At 53.2% G+C, this 19,238-nt stretch overlaps 1 protein-coding gene across 1 annotated transcript; it reads left to right on the forward strand.

The window, feature by feature from the left end:
• The first annotated feature begins 5,609 nt into the window (after window positions 1-5,609).
• IGFBP4 (insulin like growth factor binding protein 4) lies at window positions 5,610-17,990 on the forward strand. Its single transcript, XM_042916096.1, has 4 exons — window positions 5,610-6,224; window positions 13,643-13,800; window positions 14,556-14,690; window positions 16,745-17,990. Exons 1-4 carry the CDS (start codon window positions 5,876-5,878, stop codon window positions 16,877-16,879), a joined length of 777 nt encoding a protein of 258 aa, XP_042772030.1. The 5' UTR covers window positions 5,610-5,875; the 3' UTR covers window positions 16,880-17,990.
• Window positions 17,991-19,238: the final 1,248 nt, after the last annotated feature.

The raw sequence follows: 19,238 nt of genomic DNA on the forward strand, positions 1-19,238 counted from the left end.
GGAGAAGGACACGGGGTCTGCTCTGATTCTGGTCTTCTGATCTATCAGGCCAAGAGGCACCCTGGCAGGCAGATACCCTGCTCTTTGACTCAACAAGTGTCAGGGGAGGCAGGGCAAATAATTTCCCCTTCCTCACATGTGTCGCTCTCCTCCCAGAGTCCCCTCTGTGTCTGTACTTTCGCAAGCGTCATCTGCATGGATTCTCCCAGGTTGTACCTCCTTCGTCTCCTCCTACCCCAACCTTCCTTGAGTCCTTAGCCTTTAGCTCACTGGTGGTGCTCTGGCAACAGAGAAAGCATGGCTCGTGGCACTATGTCTGTAGCGGGTAGTAAATATATTTGGCTTAAGTCTTGGCTCTATTAATTACTAGCTGTATGCCCTCGAGTGAGCCTCGTCACCTCTCTGGGCAGTGACAGAACTCTCATAGGACTCAACAGCATTCACTTGGCTTGTCTCCTACACATTCTTTGACCAATGAGAAAATGATTCCATGGGTGTCAGTTGGCTTGGAAACTGCAAACTCTGGGGGGTTGGGAGCCATGCCGGCATAGGGCCTGGGACCAGGCAAAAAGACTCCAGAGGTTCTAGATTCCTAGACTGCCCAAGCTGGGAGGGGGCTCACAATTCAATGAGTTCCCCTCCCCCATTTTACAGATGATAAAACTGAAGCTGAGGAAGGAGAAGTGGCCACAAAGTTGGCAAGTGGCCAAGCTGGTTGGGCTGGAGATATGAAACCAGATCCTGGCCAGCTCAACTGCAGATGGGCTCTCCTCTCCACTCCCCATCCTCTGTCTGGGTGTCCTTTTCTCGAGCTACGTGTCCTGAGGGAAGGACCGAGGCTCTAGCCTCTGAACCAGACTTCCCTCTGTACCATGGGGTCTCTATGGAGATCCTAGCTCTCCTGATCTGTTCTCTCCAAGTATGGGGCCCCGGTGCACAAGGAGGCAGCTGTACTGATGTGCCATTGCTCAGAACACACCTGCAGCGCCCCCTGGAGGATGCTCTACCTGGGGTCTGGATATCAGCCAACCTGGAAGGGAGTTGAGCCCCCCTATTTTGGGCGGGCACAGTGGGAAGTCCAGGGCGCCAGGGAGGGGCTGGGAAGCCAAAGCTCTGGGGAGTTCTGGGGTCCATTTCCATGCCAATGCCACTTCCACTCTCCTTCTCTGCACCCATCTTGCACTCTGTACCATAGTCTTTTTCCCTCGGCAATTGTTTAGAGTACTTCTGACAGCTGTTTGGAAGGCTGTAAAACATGAGAGTTAATCATACAGACTCTGGAGCCAGACTGCATGGGGTCAGACCCCTGTTTTTCTACTTACTTGTTGTGTGACCTTGAGTAAGTTACATACCTTTCTGTACTTTAGTTTCCCTTCCCTATCTTAACAGGGGGATAACGATAACTCCCACTTCATGAGATTGTTGTGAAGTACATGAGTGAAGCACTTAGAACCATATGGCTCGTGTTAAGTGTTAGCTTTCATTATTATGTGTAGTTTTTAAAAAGTTTTTTTTTTTAATTTATTATTTATTTTTGAGCAAGATAGAGTGTGAGCAGGGGAGGGGCAGAGAGAGAAGGAGAATCTCCCTCAACGGATCTTCTGTCAGCGCAGAGCCCAACATGGGGCTTGAACTCATGAAACTGTGAGATCATGACTTGAGCTGAAATCAAGAGTCAGATGCCTAAACAACTGAGTCACCCAGGCACCCCTATTATGAGTACTTAAAAAAATTTTTTTGAGAGAGGGAGGGGGGTGGGAATATGAGAGAATACATGCGAGCAGGGGAGGGGCAGAAAAAGAGGGAGGGGGAGAATCTTAAGTATCCATGCTCAGTGCTCAGCACAGACACTCAGGACTCAATGACCTTGAGATCACAACCTGAGCGGAAATCGAATTGGATGTTTAACCAACTGAGCCACCCAGGCGCCTCATATTATATGTATTTTGTCTACTTCATCAGATACTCTCTAGAACAAGCCCATGAGATTGGGGTTTCCCTGAGGGCAGGACTATCAATTCTCAAAGAAGCCAGCCTGAACCCAGTAGAAGTTTGTAACTGAACTAACAAGGGAGCTAATGAGACTCTAAGCAATAAGCCAGGAAGGGTATGGGCTGGGAGAAGTGGGCAGGGAGTGGGAATTTTTCTCACTCTTCCATCAGGAGCATCTTCCTGGTGCCCTGGGTGTCTAGAAGCTTAGGGACAGAGAAGGATGCTGAGGGGGAGGCATAGGTTGTTTTTCTTTTCTCTCTTTTTTAAAAGTTTATCTTATCTTTTAGAATCCAGTGTAGGGCTGGAACTCACAACCCTGAGATCAAGAGTTGCATGCTCTTCTGACTGAGCCAGCCAGGCGCCCCACAGTGGTTCTTTTTCTGGTAGAGCCCTGGGCGCCCACTCCTTGGGTTCCAAAGCCCTTTCTTGGCCGTTATCTCATTTTCTCTTGCAACCCATCCTGTGGGGTAAGCCCAATTATCTTTCTTTCTTTCTTTCTTTCCTTTTAAAATAGAGGATGAGGGGCGCCTGGGTGGCTCAGTCGGTTAAGTGCCTGACTTTGGCTCAGGTCATGATCTCATGGTTCGTGAGTTCGATCTCCACATCAGGCTCTGCACTGATGGTGTGGAGCCTGCATGGATTCTCTGTCTCCCGCTTTCTCTCTGCCCCTCCCCTGTTTGTGCTTTGTCAAAAATAAATAAACATTAAAATAAAAAAAGGATGAAAATGACCCTTCAAGACCTTAAGTGTGTCCAAGGTCACACAGCTCTTCAGTGGCTGTGCTGCAGTTTGAACCCAGGTCCTCTGACTCCAAATCCTATGCCCCTTATGTAGCCTCTCCTAGACACCAGCAAGCCGTGGGAGGCATGGGGGAGACACTAAACCCAGTCCTCTGAGAACCTCCAGTCTGCCTGGGGAAACACAGGCCCTGCCTCCAGAAGAAGGAGAGGAAGAAGCAAACACACAGTGCTCACTGTATGCTGGGCGATTTGCACAAGGCTCTGTTTCTGTCTGTCCCCTCCCCATCCTTCTTTCTTTCTTATCACAAAGCCCTATTTTCCAGGTAAGGACAGTGAAGCTCAGAGTAACTTTTTTCAGGTTCCCCAATAAGTCCAGTGGCAAAGCCGGGATTAGAATCCAGGTCGGCCTGATGCTCTTTCCCCTAGCATGGAAGATGGTTGGCTCAAGAGTTACCTTCTCCATGAAGTCTTTCCAGGCGCCAGATGTAGAACTGACCACTTGTGTGTCTGGGTCCCCACAGCACCCCATGTGGATGTCTCCCAGGGCACCTGTACACTTCTTAGACTCATTTTATTTGTATGCCTGTCTCCCCTCACTAGGCAGTGAGCTCCTTGTGGGCAGGGAGTGATCTCAGCCAGCTCTGGGTCCTCGAATGTAGCACAAAGCCTGTGCACAGTGTCCAGTAAATATGTGCTGCATGAATGGTGGGGAGGTGCTTCGATGATCTACTTATGTCTATTTTCCTGCCTCTTTGGAATTATCTCAGACACTGATGTTTGGCGGTGGGGGTGGTGAACACCAGTGGATGGATAGGGGTCTGGGCACCTGTCTTACCTGGAAGCCTTTCTGGATTTCCCATACTCACCTGCACTCATGCTTCACTTCCAGGTCCTTCTCTTGGCTTCAGCCCAGCCTCTCCTGCAACTCCTTCCTCCATGTCCCAGCACCTTTAGCTCTCTCAGGTTTGCTGTCAAGGGGGCAAGTCTGGCTTTGGGGTTGGAACCCATCCTTTCAGTTCCCATTTTATTCCCACAAGCGCTTCAAGAGGCAGAATAGGTGGAGATGATGTACCTCCATTTTATAGTTAGGGACAATTCCAGCTCCAAGGGGTGGTGTCCAAGTTCATACAATACGTTGGCACCTCAGTGATGATGGAGGGGGATAGAGCTAGGGGAAGTTTTCTGAATCAGGTGCAGGCTGGGCTTCCCCTGGGGATGTAAAGAGCCTGGCTCTGTTTGCCCTTATCCAAGACAGAAAAGACCCCAGTTTGTCTGTGAGATAGCAGGGAGAGAATCCCAGAATCTTGTCCTCCGGCACTCCCCCCCCCCCCCCCCCCCCCCCCCCCCCCCCCCCCCCCCAGAACTCTCCAGATCTTCTGCAGTCTTGATAGTTGCCAGTAGGTGCCGTCAGTTTGCAACTTTTGTGTTCTGTCCCTACAAGTTCAGCTTCCAGCCCCTCTCTTCTTCCTATCACCTGGACAGTTTACACTTGGAGAAAGTGGAAGGGGGCCTACTTGCTGGGAGACTGAAAGATCGCTGTCCTGGGAGTCTGGAAGATGGTCTCTGATCTCTACTTTGGCTTGGTTACCTTGTAGCTTTATAGGCCAAGCCAAGCCAAGCCAAAAAAAAAAAAAAAAAAAAAAAAAATCCATGGTAGGTCACCTATTATGCCCTGACAGGCACCCTTACCCCTCAGGCATCCTGAAACCAGCTCCAGGACAGCAGAAAGCTTTGTGGGGGAGGATAGATGAGTACCTAGGGAACTGGGGACCAGAGAGAGAACCCAGGAGACAGGTCCCTACTCAAATGTTACTGTAGGGTCCCTCCCAATCCCAGCAGGACTGAGGTGAGCATGGGGGAAACAGGCACCAGCAGGATCTCACAGAGGGCCTAGCCAGCCCCTAGCTAGCCCAAATAGCAAAGCTGGTCAAATTAGGAAAAGACACCCCTACCTGGAAATGCTTGTCTGCCACCTGCTGGAAAACTGTCATAACAGCTACACAAATCTACAAGGGGCTACGAGAGACATAGGAGTTGTGCGATGCACAATTTGCACAACGACGGTGGCAATCTCCCTGGTCAATCTTCCTCTGGGGAGGGAGTCGGGCAGTGGAAACAAGCATCCAGGAAGGAAGAAGGGGCTTAGCACCTCCTTCCCCAGGAATTCGGTTGATACAGTTCTCTGGAAGGCAGAGTGGACCAGGGCCCAGATGAGCCCTGGGGAGATAGGGTGTGTGTGTGTGGGGGGGGGGGGGGGGAAGCTGGAAGGACAAGTGGGAAGAAAGTCTACTAACTTCTTAGGGCCATCAGGCTCTTCTGGGTCCCTCGTTGGGTGCTTGCTGCCCTTTCCCCACTTCGCTCGACTAGGTCTCCAGTGGTTGGGACTGGAAGCGCTAGGGTGGGGTGGAAAGGGCTCTGGTCAGGGAGACCGAATCCGCGGAGCCGGGAGTCCAGGCGAGGAGGTCGCGTTCTCAGTGGGGGGGACTGCAGCCGCGGGGGGGGGGGGGGGTAGGGGAGGAATCCTCCAAGGTCGGGGAATGGGGCCAAAGAGCAGCCCCTTTGCGTCTCCTCTTCTCTCTCTCCCCTCCCAGGCTTGGGTTCAGAGGCGCTCTCGGCGCCTGCCACGGCTTCCAAACTGCGCCGCTTCCTTCTGCGGCAGAAAAGGACTTTCAGATGTTGTAGCGGCGGCGGCGGCAGCGGCGGCGGCAGCGACTCAGGACAGCGCCCCCTCCCCCTAACGGCCGCCTCTCCCTCTCCCCCCGGCGCCCCCGCTCCCCCACCTCTGGGAAGGCGCTGGGGGTGTGGCCAGGGGCCGGTATAAAGTCCGGGGGAGCCGGTCCCGGGCAGCCGCTCAGCCCCCTGCCCCCCCCCGCCGCCCGCCGCCCGCCGCCCGCCGCCCGCCGCCTGGGCCGGGCCGAGGATGCGGCGCAGCGCCTCGGCGGCCAGGCTCGCTCCCCTCCAGCCCGCTTGCTAACTTCCCTGGCTCCGTCCCTGTCCGCCCGCGGGGCCGCCCCGTCTCCCCGCGCCCTCCGGGTCGGGTCCTCCAGGCGCGCCGGGCGCTGTCGCCCCGTGTCCCTGCTCTCAGTCTGCGCGCCCGTTCTTCCCTCCCACGCCCCGCGCCCGCGCCCCGTCCTAGCCCGGTCATGCTGCCCCTCTGCCTCGTGGCCGCGCTGCTGCTGGCCGCCGGGCCCGGGCCGAGCCTTGGCGACGAAGCCATCCACTGCCCGCCCTGCTCCGAGGAGAAGCTGGCGCGCTGCCGCCCCCCCGTGGGCTGCGAGGAGCTGGTGCGGGAGCCGGGCTGCGGCTGTTGCGCCACTTGTGCCCTGGGCAAGGGGATGCCCTGCGGGGTGTATACCCCCCGCTGCGGCTCGGGCCTGCGCTGCTACCCGCCCCGGGGTGTGGAGAAGCCCCTGCACACGCTGATGCACGGGCAAGGCGTGTGCATGGAGCTGGCGGAGATCGAGGCCATCCAGGAAAGCCTGCAGCCCTCTGGTAAGGTGCCCCTGCCCTTGCATGCCCTCCTCGGTGTGCTCCGCTCCTAGAAGCCCTTTCCCCATTCGGGCTGGCCTGGAAAGCCCTTGAAAATCTCCAGTGAGTTAAGAAGGCGGGTACCTGGCAGGGCTGGGCTGGCATAGGACAGGCTCACCTAAGGAAACTGCTGTTGAGTCCCTAGCAGGCTGTCGCCCCCAGCAAAGAAGACTCTGTCCCAGCCCTTCATCTCCAACCTCCTCAAGGGTGCCTATTTGGGAGGAGAGGTCTCAATGGTTGTCCCGGCTGCTGGGGTAACAGTGGAACATTATGTGACTGTGACTCGGTCCAGCCACCCAGCCTGCAAGTGAGCGGCCTAGGGCCAGATAACTATAGGATGGGTTGGGCGGTGGTGGTGGCTTTCTGTTCCTGATCCAGGGACTTCCCTCATCCTGGCCACAGGTGAAAGCCCAGGGGTCTAAGAAGCCAGGGCGTGGCCTTTTGACATCCAGGTGGGGTGGAGTGGGACATCCAAATTAGAGGGGCTTTGGTGGTGAGGGGCATCAGAGTTGCCCCTCCCTAACGCCCCTGGGCAGCTCACCTTGCTGTTTGAGAGGTATTGGGAAGACAGAGGTCTCTCTGCCAGGCCTGGACACCTCATCTTGCTCTGGTACACAGGCACCCCGTTCCTCTCTCCTGGCAGGTGTCGTCTGAGGTAGCAGAAGAGAAGCGAGTCTTGGCTCCCAGCCCAGAGCTGTAGAAACCTAACGGGTGTGGGATAGGGAGTAGAGAGAAGGGAGAGGGAGGGTGGGTGGGGGGGGCGGGGAGGAAGAGCGGGAGAGAGAGAGAGGGAGAGAGGTTTAGAGGGCCCTTTGCCCTAAACTCATTCTTACACTTTCTCCTTTTCCGTTTCTTAGCGAGCCTCTCTCAGTTTCTCCTTATAATCGTTCTCAGTCTTTCCTTCTCTCTTATTCTTTTGTTATCTCCTGCTCTGCCTCTGTCTCTAGTTTCACGACCAACATTCCCGAGTTCTCCTTTCCTCAATGACTTCCGCCTGTTATCAGTTTCTCTTTCTCTGTCTTGTTCCCTTTCTGCTTCTCTTTGTCCTCCGCCCCTTTCTGTTGCTTTCTCTCCGTGTCTCTATCACTGTTTCTCTTTCTTTGTTCCTGCCTTTCTCTGTTACTTTTGGAATCTCTCTCTCTCTGTCTGCCTTTCTGTATTTCTGCCTCTGTTTCTGGTTCCCTCTCTGACTGATTTGTTCTCCCTCTGCCTCTGTCTGTGTCTGTCTCTTTTCCTGGTGCTTGAAGCTTCCATTGTTGCAGTCCGGATGCTGGGACTCCGGCCCCAAGCTTCCTGCCCTGGGTCCCAGACCGCTCCACTTCCTCAATCCTCTGCAGCTTGTTAGCGGAGGAAAGCAGGATGCAGGGAAAACAGGAAGGAGGTGGACCCCAGGGGTCTGGGCCTCAGGCCTCTCTGCCCTTCCTGTCCCTAGGCAGTGAGAGATGGGTCAGCAGAAAACATACTAGGAGAAATGCCAGCCTGGCACCCGGCACATCTGGGAAGCGGGGGTGGGGTGGGGGGATGTCCTGAGGGAGTAAGGCACTGATCCTGGGGCACAGATGCCGGTGCCAGTGGGAGAGGAGGGGTACTCGTACCAGACCAGATTGTGAGTGAGGGCTGAGCTCCTGGGCTGAGTATAATGGGATCTCTTTCCCTTTCTATCTGCATCCTCCACCGGCCAGTGGATATGTACCAGTTTAGGATGGCTGGTAGCCTCCTCTTCTCTCGCTGACTTGAACATGGGGCAGAAGAGCCCTTAGATGGTCTCGAGCACCCCTTCCCCCCTGGCCGGGTAGGAGCTCCCTATCCTGTAGTGGAGGAAAATCTAATCCCATTGGGATAGGGGCTCTGGGGGAAATGGTATGAAGTGTGTGATTGTCCTGTGGACATCATGCAAATCGGCCTTTACATCCCCTTGGGATTACAGGTCCCAGGTCTCTAATGCCCTCCCCCCACCCCCCGCCCTCCTTGCCTGTCCTCCACCCATGCAGGGCATGCAGAGATCTGGAGAGGGGAAAGGGCAATCCTGGAGGACCCTGGGGAAACTAGGTACCGACTTGGCAAGCTGTGTCCATGCCTCCTAATCATCACAGAAGGACTCCCTGCACCATGTGAAAGGCGCCCCCTAGAGTTGTGCAACAGCCCTGCAGGGTCTCTGGTGAGAAAAGATGGCCAGAGCTTGGGACTGATCCCCACTATTCTCTCTAGCCTTCCACTGTCAATAGGCCACTGTCCCTCCTATGTCCCAAGGCATGGGCCTTCTTGCCTTGGGAATAGTTCGGCAGAGGGCATCAGGCCCCTCTTTCTGCTTTTTCCTCTTGGGGCTAAGCTTCAGCAGGTGACTGGGGGAGGGCAGCCACTTGGCATACCCCTTCCCTTGGCCTGCTATGCCCAGCTGCCTACTATTTGCCCCAGGAGTGGGTCTCCTTCTTCCATTTTAAGCCTCTACCCCCCTAAGCTCCCCATAGCCCTCCTGTCTCAGCTTTCCGAGCCAGAAAAGGTTGTGGATTAACACTGCTCAGGCCCCCAGAGGTGGGGGCAGGGTGGGACGTGTGCGTCAGAGGTCCACAATTCTGCATCAGTGTACTGACCCTTGACTCATGGAATCTGGGGGAGTGGACAGTGGGAAGATCAGCGTTTGGACTGGGGAGCTCCTAAACTGTGCTCTTGGGTCCCTCTGGGACAGGGTTAGGGAACAGACAGACTGGGTTAATTTTTAGTCAACGCAGCAAATATTGTCCCCTTTACTTCAATACTGGGAATCCAGTCATGTCATGGGAACAGGGCCTTCCCAGAAATTCTGTGCCTTGGGGGAGGTGGGAGGAGGAGCATGGCTGCTTAACATTTTTTCTTTAGTATTGGCAAAGCCGGAATTATTGGTGCCTCGGGTATCAGGAGTCTTTCCATTTAAAGACATAGGAGCTGCAGGGATAAGTCTGTCCTCCTTTGCCCCCACCCAGTCTACTGCATTTCCTCATCTATAAAATGGAGGTGACACAGGACTTGCCTCACAGGCTTGGGGTGTCTGGCATGGTGTAAGAGCTCAGTCAATTGGAGCCATGCTGAGGATGGTAATGAATAAGAGGCTGAGAGGGTTTCGGTTGACACTTCGATCCTTCTCTGATGCTGGGGCTTTGGGGGCACAGTAGGGCAAGTGAGCAAAGTAGGGGAGCATTCAGAGGAGTTGAGAGGGGTAGGGAGGAACTTCGGTGCTTTTGCTGCTGTGAACATGGAAAGGATGGGCCCGGTTTCCTTCAGTCTGAGGCTGGCAGCTTGCACAGCGGTGAGGGGATGCCCCGAGGGCCAGACCTCGAAGAAAGGGTGGGGTACTTGGCATGGGTGATCTTGGCTTCTCTAGGCAGAGTCCAGGGCGAAGGAAAAGGCCTTTCTTGCAGGGCAGGTGATCCTCCAAATTGTGGCTGAAACACCGGTGTCGGGGTGGCTGGGCCCACCCACCTCACAGCCTCACCCTGGGTGTCTTGAAGGGGACGTGGCTGGAATTGAGGAGGAATCAGGGGGATGAAACCAGGCTGCCAGAAAGAGGAAATCCTGTAGCTTTGACCATGAACTTTTCAGCCAGTGGTGCCAAAGCTGTGAAGTCTTTCCTCTCTCTGGGCTCCTTCAGTTGCTGGAGCGAAGACCAAGGTTTCCCCTGTGGCTGAGTGTTGTTGGCTTGGCTCCAAGCAGGGGCTGGAGGAGATGACCTGGCCTACCTTGGAAGTCCTGCCTCCTAAATAAGCCTGCGGAGGTCAGAAGGTCAAATCTTTCGGGGCAGGGGCGGCTAGGTCTGACTCTGGCTCCTGCTCAGAGGGGATCCCACAGGGATTGGGGTTTTTCCGGAGGGCCCCACCTGGGTGAGCAGTACCAGGTGGCTGGATTTCCTGAGTAAGCTGGGAAGTAGCAAGTACGTAACCGGCTTTGGAGTTGGGAAGGTTAACATTTTCAGAGACCCAAGGCTACGACCCTCACCCTCCCAAACCCAGTGCCTAGGGCTGGATCCTGGGGTCGATCCTCAGTATGCCTATTAAGCAAGGCTGGGCAAGGAAAAGTTACAGATTAAGTGGAAAGTCAACAGGCTATGGTGCAGGCAACGTGCCCTGCCCCGGGTCTGTGTCTGCCCAGGGCAGGGTCAGAGTGCCCGAGTGCATGTGGGGGTGCACGTGTGGACCCGTGTGTGCCTGGACACGTGACTGTTTGTATATGCTTGTGGTTCCTAAGTCCTGACCTGTCTGTCTGAGTGGGCAGCTATGGATATACGGTGTGTCCCTATGAGATTAAGGAAGCAACTACTCTCCCTATCTGGTGTGTTCTTCTTTGAGCTTAGACACAAGCTGGGGACAGACCCAGACCAGACCCGGCAGAGCAGCTGGGAGTTGGCATGGTGGTGTTAATGAAGGATTGATCTCCTCTGTGGAGTGCCCTTTTGGTGGAGAGAAGTAGTCTGGCCTCAGGCGAGAGGGGTCCAAGTATGACACTGATGAATCTCTGGACTCAAGTCTGGGTGTTCTGGAGACTTCTAGGGCTCTTCAGTTCTTCAAAAAAAGAAAAAAAGAAGCTTGCCTAACAACAACAAAAAAGTGGGGAAACCAAGGAGGGGGAGTCCAGGCATGCTGCCTGCTTAGCTTTCTCCAGATAATCCCCCTCAGTGTGGCATGGGGCCCTACCCACACAAGAGCATACACTATGCTTCCAGCCTTGCCCTATGGCCTGCGCGGCCCCAGGTTTCAGTGAGCGGACCCAGTTGTCCTCCTTAGAGATACCTCCTAAGGGAAGGGATAAACATTCCATATATCCATTAACACTCCCCCGAGTGTTAGTCATTTGTGAACTTCAACTTGTAGAGACTCAACATTGGAACACCGAGTTGCAGTTACATTTCTACTCCAGATCTCACTTTGTTCTTGAGGCCTTTATCACTCTGATGTGCCACACTTCCAGGGATGGGGGTGGGGGGAGGCTCTCTACTTCCACTTGCTAGAAAACTCTTCCTTACTTCTCGAACCTAAGAACATTCTGCTTGCCTACCAAGAGGAACAAGTGTCACTGTGCAAAGTAGTGCTTCCCTTTATAGTCAGGAAAAGAAAGCAAACGCAAAGAAAAGACAAACCCCTTTTTCAGGTTCCAAGGGTGCCCCTCGGGTTAGCATTATGGGCTGTGGCAATTGAGTCCTTGTGATCCCTTCCAGCCTTTCCCGAGGAAAATGGTGTGTGCTTTTGTTCATGTCTTAGCTTAGCCTCTGTCGTTCCAAGATTTGGTTCTAACTTCTTTTCTTTTCTTTTCTTTTCTTTTCTTTTCTTTTCTTTTCTTTTCTTTTCTTTTCTCTTCGTTTTCTTCCTTTCCTTTCCTTTCCTTTCCTTTCCTTTTTATAAAATGTTTATTTATTTATTTTGAGAGAGAGACAGAGTGAGCATGAGCGGGGGAGGGCAGAGAGACACAAGGAGAGAGAGAATCCCAAGCTATGCGATGACAGCACAGAGCCCAACATGGGGCTTGATCCCTCGAACCATGAGATCATGACCTAAATCAAAATCAAGAGTTGATTCTCAACCAACTGAGACACCCCGGGTGCCCGTGGCTCTAATTCTTTTAATCTTCCATTTCCTCTTTCACTCCAATACCCACTTCCAGACTATAGCTCTGAAACACTGTGGCCCCATCCAAAAGTCTTGTGACTTTGTGCAAGGTGGATGCAGGGGCAGGGTCACTGGCCAGTCTGGGCCAGAAAGGTTCCTTGGGAGAGCCTGGATCCTGGACCTTTTCTCTGGTTCTCACCGAGGGTTTGGTGTCTATCTACTTATGGCCCCCTTGACAATCCTGGTCTTCTGAAATGTACCCGCATCTCTTGCTACCCACATCACTGGGAGGTGTTTTCCCCTTGGTTGACCCTTAAGAACTTGATGTTGTCTCTGAGACTGGAGTCCCCTCCGGACTATCCTTCTTGGGATGTTGAATATGCAAAAGGATAGATTATATCTATCTGCTCTATTTATTCCTTACCTTTGATTCTTCTTTCTAAACCAGCCCTCCACCCGTGACAAAACCTTCTTCCCATCCTTGGTGACTCAATTTTATAAATAACCTTTGGTATGGAATCTTGACAAAGCCTTTCTGAGAGTCTCGATTCCTCGTTTCCTGGTTTCCCTTTATCTACCTACTTCCCCCCACCCCACACCCCCAGAACTAGGAGAACAAAAAGAGAACTAACCCCCCAACTAACTTTGGCTAGGCGGAAAAATACCATTTGACCCAGAGGCAGCTCTGGGACTGCTGCCATGCGTGGAGGAACCTGCTAACTCCTCAGGAAAAAAAAAAATCCTGACGCAAACCAGATGTAACCTTCTGTCTGGCTGCCAACATCTGGAATGCTGGCAGGGGCTTTGCACTCAGGCCGGCAGTGAGCTGCCAAGCCCAAGCGTTTCAGAGGTGGCTCTGAGCTGCAGAGAGGTCTTGCAACCTCTTTCTCCAGTTCAGGCCTGTATTCCAGTTTTGGCTGCCTGCAGGGTGGAGTGGTGGTTACAGTTCTGGGACTTCTGGCTCAGGTTATTCTTGAGTTCAGGTAGAGTCTTCAGGAGATCCCAGGGAGAGTGTGTGGGTCCAGCCTCACCACCTCCTATATCCAGATTCCCCAGTGCCCTGCCTCTGGGCCATAGTTGTGGACTTTCGGTGGGGTCTAAAGTCCAAGGATGGGAGATGTCGAGGTGGGGGACTGAAGTGATGTGTGAGGATGTTTTGGGTCCTGCGGCCACACAGTGTGTTGCACACACATGCGTGTGGGTGCACACTTTCTCATGCAGGCAGGCGGACACACCCACTCCCGCTTCTTCTTCCCTGTCTAGCCAATGGGGAGAGCCCTTTGGGCCAGATTTCTCATCACTCATGGAAACTCTGAGTTTGGCCATTTGGAAGAGGGGCAGCAGTGCCAACAGATCTGGGGATCCCCTGGCTGGCTCAGCCAGATGCGGAAAAGACCAGGAAAGGAGACAGGAAGAGAGAGCAGACAGAGAGGGGGATGGTAGGAGGAGCTGAATGGAGGGGGGTACGAGATCCAGGGGGGAGGCCCCTGCCTGCCTTAGACCTCCCTGCAGGGCCCAGGGGACCCTCCTGCTGTCTGCGCAGCTGCAGCTGGTGACTCATCTGAGGGCTGGACTGGGTGGGGTGAGGGACAAGTCAAGGATGTTAAGAAGATTTTCTCCTCAGGAATCCAGGAGAGCAGGGAGGAGACAGGGGTGTTATTTTCACCACCCCCCCCAGCCCAGGGTCCCCCACCCTTTCTCAGAGCCAGGCTGGAGAATCCCCTAGAAGAAAGCAGGTGGGAGGCTGGGTTGGTGTTCTGCCCTGTCCTTTCCCTGTGCTGACCTCTCTCCATCTCGGCCTGACTGCAGACAAGGATGAGGGTGACCACCCGAACAACAGCTTCAGTCCCTGCAGTGCGCATGACCGCAGGTGCCTGCAGAAGCACTTAGCCAAAATTCGAGACCGCAGCACCAGCGGGGGCAAGATGAAGGTCATCGGGGTGCCCCGGGAGGAAGCTCGGCCCGTGGTGAGGACCTCAGCCCTACAAATGCGCGTGTGCACAGGCACACACACGCCACCACCACCACCACTGGATCTGGACTATGTCATTCAGAAACATTCTTTGGATGCCTACTGTGTGCAAGATGCACCTAGTATGCATCATCAGGACCAAATCCTCATTTCATTCCTTGAAATTCCTTTCCTGGTCATCAGTTGTATACGTTGATGCAGTTGAAGTAATTTTTAAGTACTGAAATACTTTTGTACTGGTTTGTAAATAGCGGTTGCCCCAAGCCTCCTGGTGTTTCTTAGCCCTTCTCTTGGACTTGCCACCCAGACCTTTTCAGTAACTCAAGGGCTAATGCTGGCCACAGCAGGGGGCCTGCCGACCTTGCTCCAGGGTCTGGTTACTGTCCTTCCTGATGGGGGGTTCCCAGTGGATCCTTGCCTAGGTCTTACAAGTCATTAATGATATGATGTCAACTATCCCTCCTGCTTAGAAATCACCCCCTTCCCAACCATCTCCATAGGGTTCCACAACCTCTTTCCCCACAAAGTCCTTTCCATTCACAGTCCTCCTTTTTAGAAGCTCTTTGGCTCAAGATCCTCTCTTCAGTGTCCTTCTGCCCTGCCCACCGGTGTCCCCTGAACCCATTGGGCCCTGCCCAGTCTCTGGGCCTTGAGCCTCCTTTCAGGTCCTTCAGTTGTGAGCTGACCTCCAGCCTTGGTCTTCCTGCCTCTCTCCCTTCTGCTAAGCTGTTCCATCCTCCCTTCCTCCAGCCCCAAGGCTCCTGCCAGAGTGAGCTGCACCGGGCCCTGGAGCGGCTGGCCGCCTCACAGAGCCGCACCCATGAAGACCTCTACATCATCCCCATCCCCAACTGCGACCGAAATGGCAACTTCCACCCCAAGCAGGTGGGTCTTCATCACTGCTGGCTCGGTCCTGACCTGAGTTCCTGGGGGCATTCCTGGTCTCTCCACAGGAGATCCTGGTCCAGGATGGAGATCTCAGGGAGGGGAAGACCTCCCAACCCAAACCTAACCCCCTGGGCCCTCCCTCAGCCTCCTGAGCCTCAGCTTATTTTGCCCACCACACTCATTTTGGAAGTGAGGAAACTGAGGCCCGAAGTCTCAGAGTGAGTTAATGGCAGACCAGCTATCCTGCTTCCCCATCCAGGGCTATTTCCATCACCTCCGGATTCACCATTTAGCACTCCTGTCAATGTCTACCTCCCAACACACTCTCATTCCCCCTGCTCCATCCTATGAGTAGTTCTCCTTTGTCATAGAATGTCTTAGGTTTCATCTTGGAATGGAGGGGCTCGGTCAGGAAGGGCTAAGGAGGAAAATCAGCCTGCCCCTTCCCCCAGGCTGAGTAACGAAACCACCTGGGGTATAGCCAGATCTGACAGCTGGGGCAGGAGCTTTGGGTGGAAACAGAGGAAGAAGGGGGACAGGAGAGAAAACACGAATGCAGAAACCTCCATATTCCCTCATGCCCTTGGAACACGGGTTCCTCTGATAAGCCCTCAGGAGACTAGGATGTTCAGCAAGGTTGGCCTGCCTCAGCCCCATCTCTGACCCATGAGAAGTGGGCTTACTTGGGAGGGTGGCATATCTGGGCAGAGCAGCGGGGTGCCTTGTGCTGGGTGTAGCTTGGGGAATCCTGGCTGGGGTCTTCTTCAGCTCTTTGTGGGCACAAACACATGCATTCTCCCACTCTGTGCTTTATAGACAAATCCGCAAAATGGGCTGCCACTTTGAGGCCTAGACAGGAGGAGAAGGGCTGCCTCCAGGTCTGCAAATCCGAGGCTGGCATGAGGAGGGTATGGGGTGGTGTGCAATGAGTGGACGACCAGAAAGGGCTCCAGAAACCAGTGCCAAACCTGTCTGCAAGCTTTATCCCAATATAAACTTTATCCTTGTCCCAATTTTTAAAAACTGTTTTCCCTAATTAAAAAAAATGAATAGACTTTATTTTCTAGAGCACTTTTAGGCTTATAGAAAAATCGAGCATTTGTCTAGAGCATAGACAACATACTACAGACTACAGACTACAGACTACAGAACTACAGTGTTCTCATCTACCACCCCCCCCCATCAGTTTTCCCTGTTAACATCTTGTATTAGTGTGGTATATATGTTATCACAGATTAAGGAGCTAATATTGACACATTATTATTATTATTATTATTATTATTATTATTATTTTAACACTTATTTATTTTGAGAGAGAGTGTGTGTGCGAGTGGGGGAAGGCAGAGAATCCCAAGCTCTGCGCTGACAGCATGGAGTCTGACTCTGGGCTGGATCCCATGAACAGTGAGATAATGACCTGAGTCGAAATCAAGAGTTGGATGCTTAACTGACTGAGCCACCCAGATGCCCCCATTATTATTATTATTATTATTATTTTAAAATTTATTTATTTGTTTTGAGAGGGGGGAGGGGCAGAGAGAGAGAGAGAGAGAAGGAGAGAGAGAGAGAATCCCAAGCAGACTCTGAGAGGTGGGCTTGATGCGGGGCTCGAACTCACAACCATGAGATCATGAGCTAAGCTGAAATCAAAAGTTGGACGCTCAACTGACTGAGCCACCCAGGAGTCCCTAGTGTTGATACATTTATTAACTAAAGTCCATAGTTTACATTAGAGTTCATTCTTTGTGTTAATTCAGTTCTATGTGTTTTCTTCCCCCAATTTTTATCCCACTGAAAGTTCTGACACTTGACCCTTTATCTCTAGACCAGTGCTGACCTCTGAGACAACCTTCACTTCTTGGCCAAGTTCTCTCTACTTGACCTTTCCTTCTTGGCCGAGATCTCTTTATGCTGTGGGCTCAGAGGGTCCACGATCATGAAAGAGTCTCTGCCATTACAGGCCATCTTGGATCAACTGTCTGACTTGAGGGCTGGGCTGGGGTTGGGGCAGGCTGCCTGGGAACTGACTTCTCCCACCCTTGTCTTGACAGTGTCACCCGGCCTTAGATGGGCAGCGCGGCAAGTGCTGGTGTGTGGACCGGAAGACAGGAGTGAAACTTCCAGGGGGCCTGGAACCAAAAGGGGAGCTGGACTGCCACCAGTTGGCTGACAGCTTCCGCGAGTGAGCCCTGCCAGGAGGCAGGGGGCTCAGTGCTCCCTGTCACCCCATCCCCTAGAGGCTGCAGAGCTGACCTGGAGCCTGGGTCTGAGTCCTGGCTCTGTCTCTGGCCCAGAAATTTCCCTTTGTGTATGTATGTGTGTGTGTATGGGTGTGCCCTTGGGATGAGCCAAAGCCTAGGGGTGTCCTCTCTGGGCTTAGATAGCCTGAGAGGTCTGAGAGTGGCAATAGGGAGCCCTTGTGTTTCCAAATTGATCCTGGACTCATTCATTCATTCATTCATTCATCCAGCCACTCATCTAAAAACATTTATTGACAACATACTACAGGCCAGCTCTAGTTTTTAGCCCTGGGGGCTCTTATTCTGACTTTCTCTGATTTGGGGATGTGAGGCTACTTCCTCTAAGCTGAGCATAAGCTTGTGGGGGAAGAGAAGTCTCATGTCCGGAATCAGAGGAGGGAGGTAGACATGTACTTTGACCATCGTTCCTTGTACCATTGTCCCTCCCCTCAATCTAGTCAGAGGGTGGAGGCTGTAAGGAAGGTGTGGGTGGCAGATGATTCAGTGGTGAGGAGTCCCAGACCCACTCCCAAAGATCAAGCCTGCCAGGGTGCCCTTCCTCTCTTCCTTAGTTCCCTCCAGGGGGAAGGACCTATAGAGACAAGCCCAACTTTGGGTCTGGTGTGCTGTCTACTTGGTGGCCTGGCAGCCCAGACCCTGCTTTGGGGGAGGGAAGAGGGTCAGAAGAAGGCATGTGGGACAGAGGGCTGGGGAGGTGGGCCCCATCTCTGAACAGTCAGGGTGGGAGGAAAGAATGTACAATCGAACTGCATGTGCCTGATGGAGAAGAGACACACATGCTCGGGGGTGAAGGACTTGCCCGGTGTCCTGCTTCCTCCCCTGTTTTCGTCACAGCCACAGAGTCACCAAGATGACTCTGTCCTTCTAGTGGCTCCCTGCCTGTGGCCTTGCCTCCTTCCCTATACCTCCCTACCCTCCAGGCATTTCTGGCTTGACTGGATGGAAGGAGACTTAGGGACCTACCAGTTGATCATGATGTCTTGTCTTTTTTTTTTTTTTTTAACAAAACAGAACAAAACAACAACAAAAAAACTAGGCAATTGTGTTTGGTTGATTTATTTATAATCAGAGACAGGGTTGCGCCAGGGGTGGGAAGGCGGGGTCATCATGTAGTCCCCAGACCTGTCCTACATGGTAAAACAACTGCAGAGTCGACCAGCTCATCTTCTTCCCTGCAGCCTCTTCCCAGGGGGCTTCCCTAGAGTCATGCTGTCTGTGTTCAGACTCCGGTGAGCAAAAAATGGCTTCTGAAGGAAGACAAGCAGAGGCAGCCCTGTGGGACCAGAGCTGTTTCTGGGATCATCTGGTGTGTGAAGCTGGGCTATTTCCTAGGGAATCAGGCAGACTGGATTTGCATCTGGATTTGATGTATTAATTTAGTGAAGGAGACATTTCCCTGAAGTTGGGGAGAGGGGGTAGACTCTCCAACGCATTCCACAGCTCTGACTGCCTAGATTCCTTAATGGGGTGGTTGTGTTGAGATTTGATTCTGCAAGGTTAGGAGTGGGGCCATCTTTGATCTTGCTGTCCTGAGCTCACCAGGCTGTGGGCTCTTGGTGCCAGACCCAGATTTTGTGCCCATGTGGTATGACTGGATTTCTGGTTGTGTCCCAATGTCCCTCTTCCCCATCTCTGTGTTCTGTGTGTGTGACACTGATCTGGGTGGGGGCCCCTTCTCGGGAGGTCATGGGCAGGGTGAAGGCCCTGTGCACCAAGTGTGCGGCACTCTGGGGGAGCCCCCTCCTGATGGGTTGTCTTCTGGGTTCCTAGCCCCTCCCCAGTTCCAGAGGCACGCCCAGGCCTTTCGATTTCATTGGCCCCTGATGAGGTGGCCCCTGTACTATCTGTATCTTGAAACTGGGGCTGCAATCCTCCTCCCCTTAGCTCTGCCCCAGTGGCAGCATTCCGCAGCCATCTGGTCTCCCTGAGGCACCACAGGACACTGCCAGCAGTAGGAGATAACAAAGTGACCTTGGTTCCCTGACCACCCTTCATGGAATCCAGTACTTCTTGGGCTGAAGCCAAGGCATGTTGGAGTAGCATATCAGCTTTCACTGACACGTAGACCCTTAAGTTCTAGGTCCTTAAATCAAATAAATGTAGGGATAGCATCTCTTTCCCTAAAGCATCTTTGTAAATTCCCCTTTTTTCTCCAGCCCCCTCCTCTCAGTGCTGTACCTTGGCAGTGGGCACTAAGAGATCCTTTTCCTTTCCTGGGCTTCCAAAGAAAGCTGGATCTGCTTGGGAAGTAGCTGCATATATGGCCTGGGGTATGCCTCTGTGA

The sequence above is a fragment of the Panthera leo genome, chromosome E1, assembly GCF_018350215.1.
Source record: "Panthera leo isolate Ple1 chromosome E1, P.leo_Ple1_pat1.1, whole genome shotgun sequence".
NCBI classification, from domain to species: domain Eukaryota; kingdom Metazoa; phylum Chordata; class Mammalia; order Carnivora; family Felidae; genus Panthera; species Panthera leo.

What these genes read in the sequence shown, in the direction of transcription:
- IGFBP4 (XM_042916096.1), top strand. Translation starts at nt 5,876, where the DNA reads ATGCTGCCCCTCTGCCTCGTGGCCGCGCTGCTGCTGGCCGCCGGGCCC. An exon ending in GGAAAGCCTGCAGCCCTCTG is followed by an intron (nt 6,225 to 13,642) that starts GTAAGGTGCCCC and finishes GCCTGACTGCAG; the next exon opens with ACAAGGATGAGGGTGACCAC. An exon ending in GCAACTTCCACCCCAAGCAG is followed by an intron (nt 14,691 to 16,744) that starts GTGGGTCTTCAT and finishes TTGTCTTGACAG; the next exon opens with TGTCACCCGGCCTTAGATGG.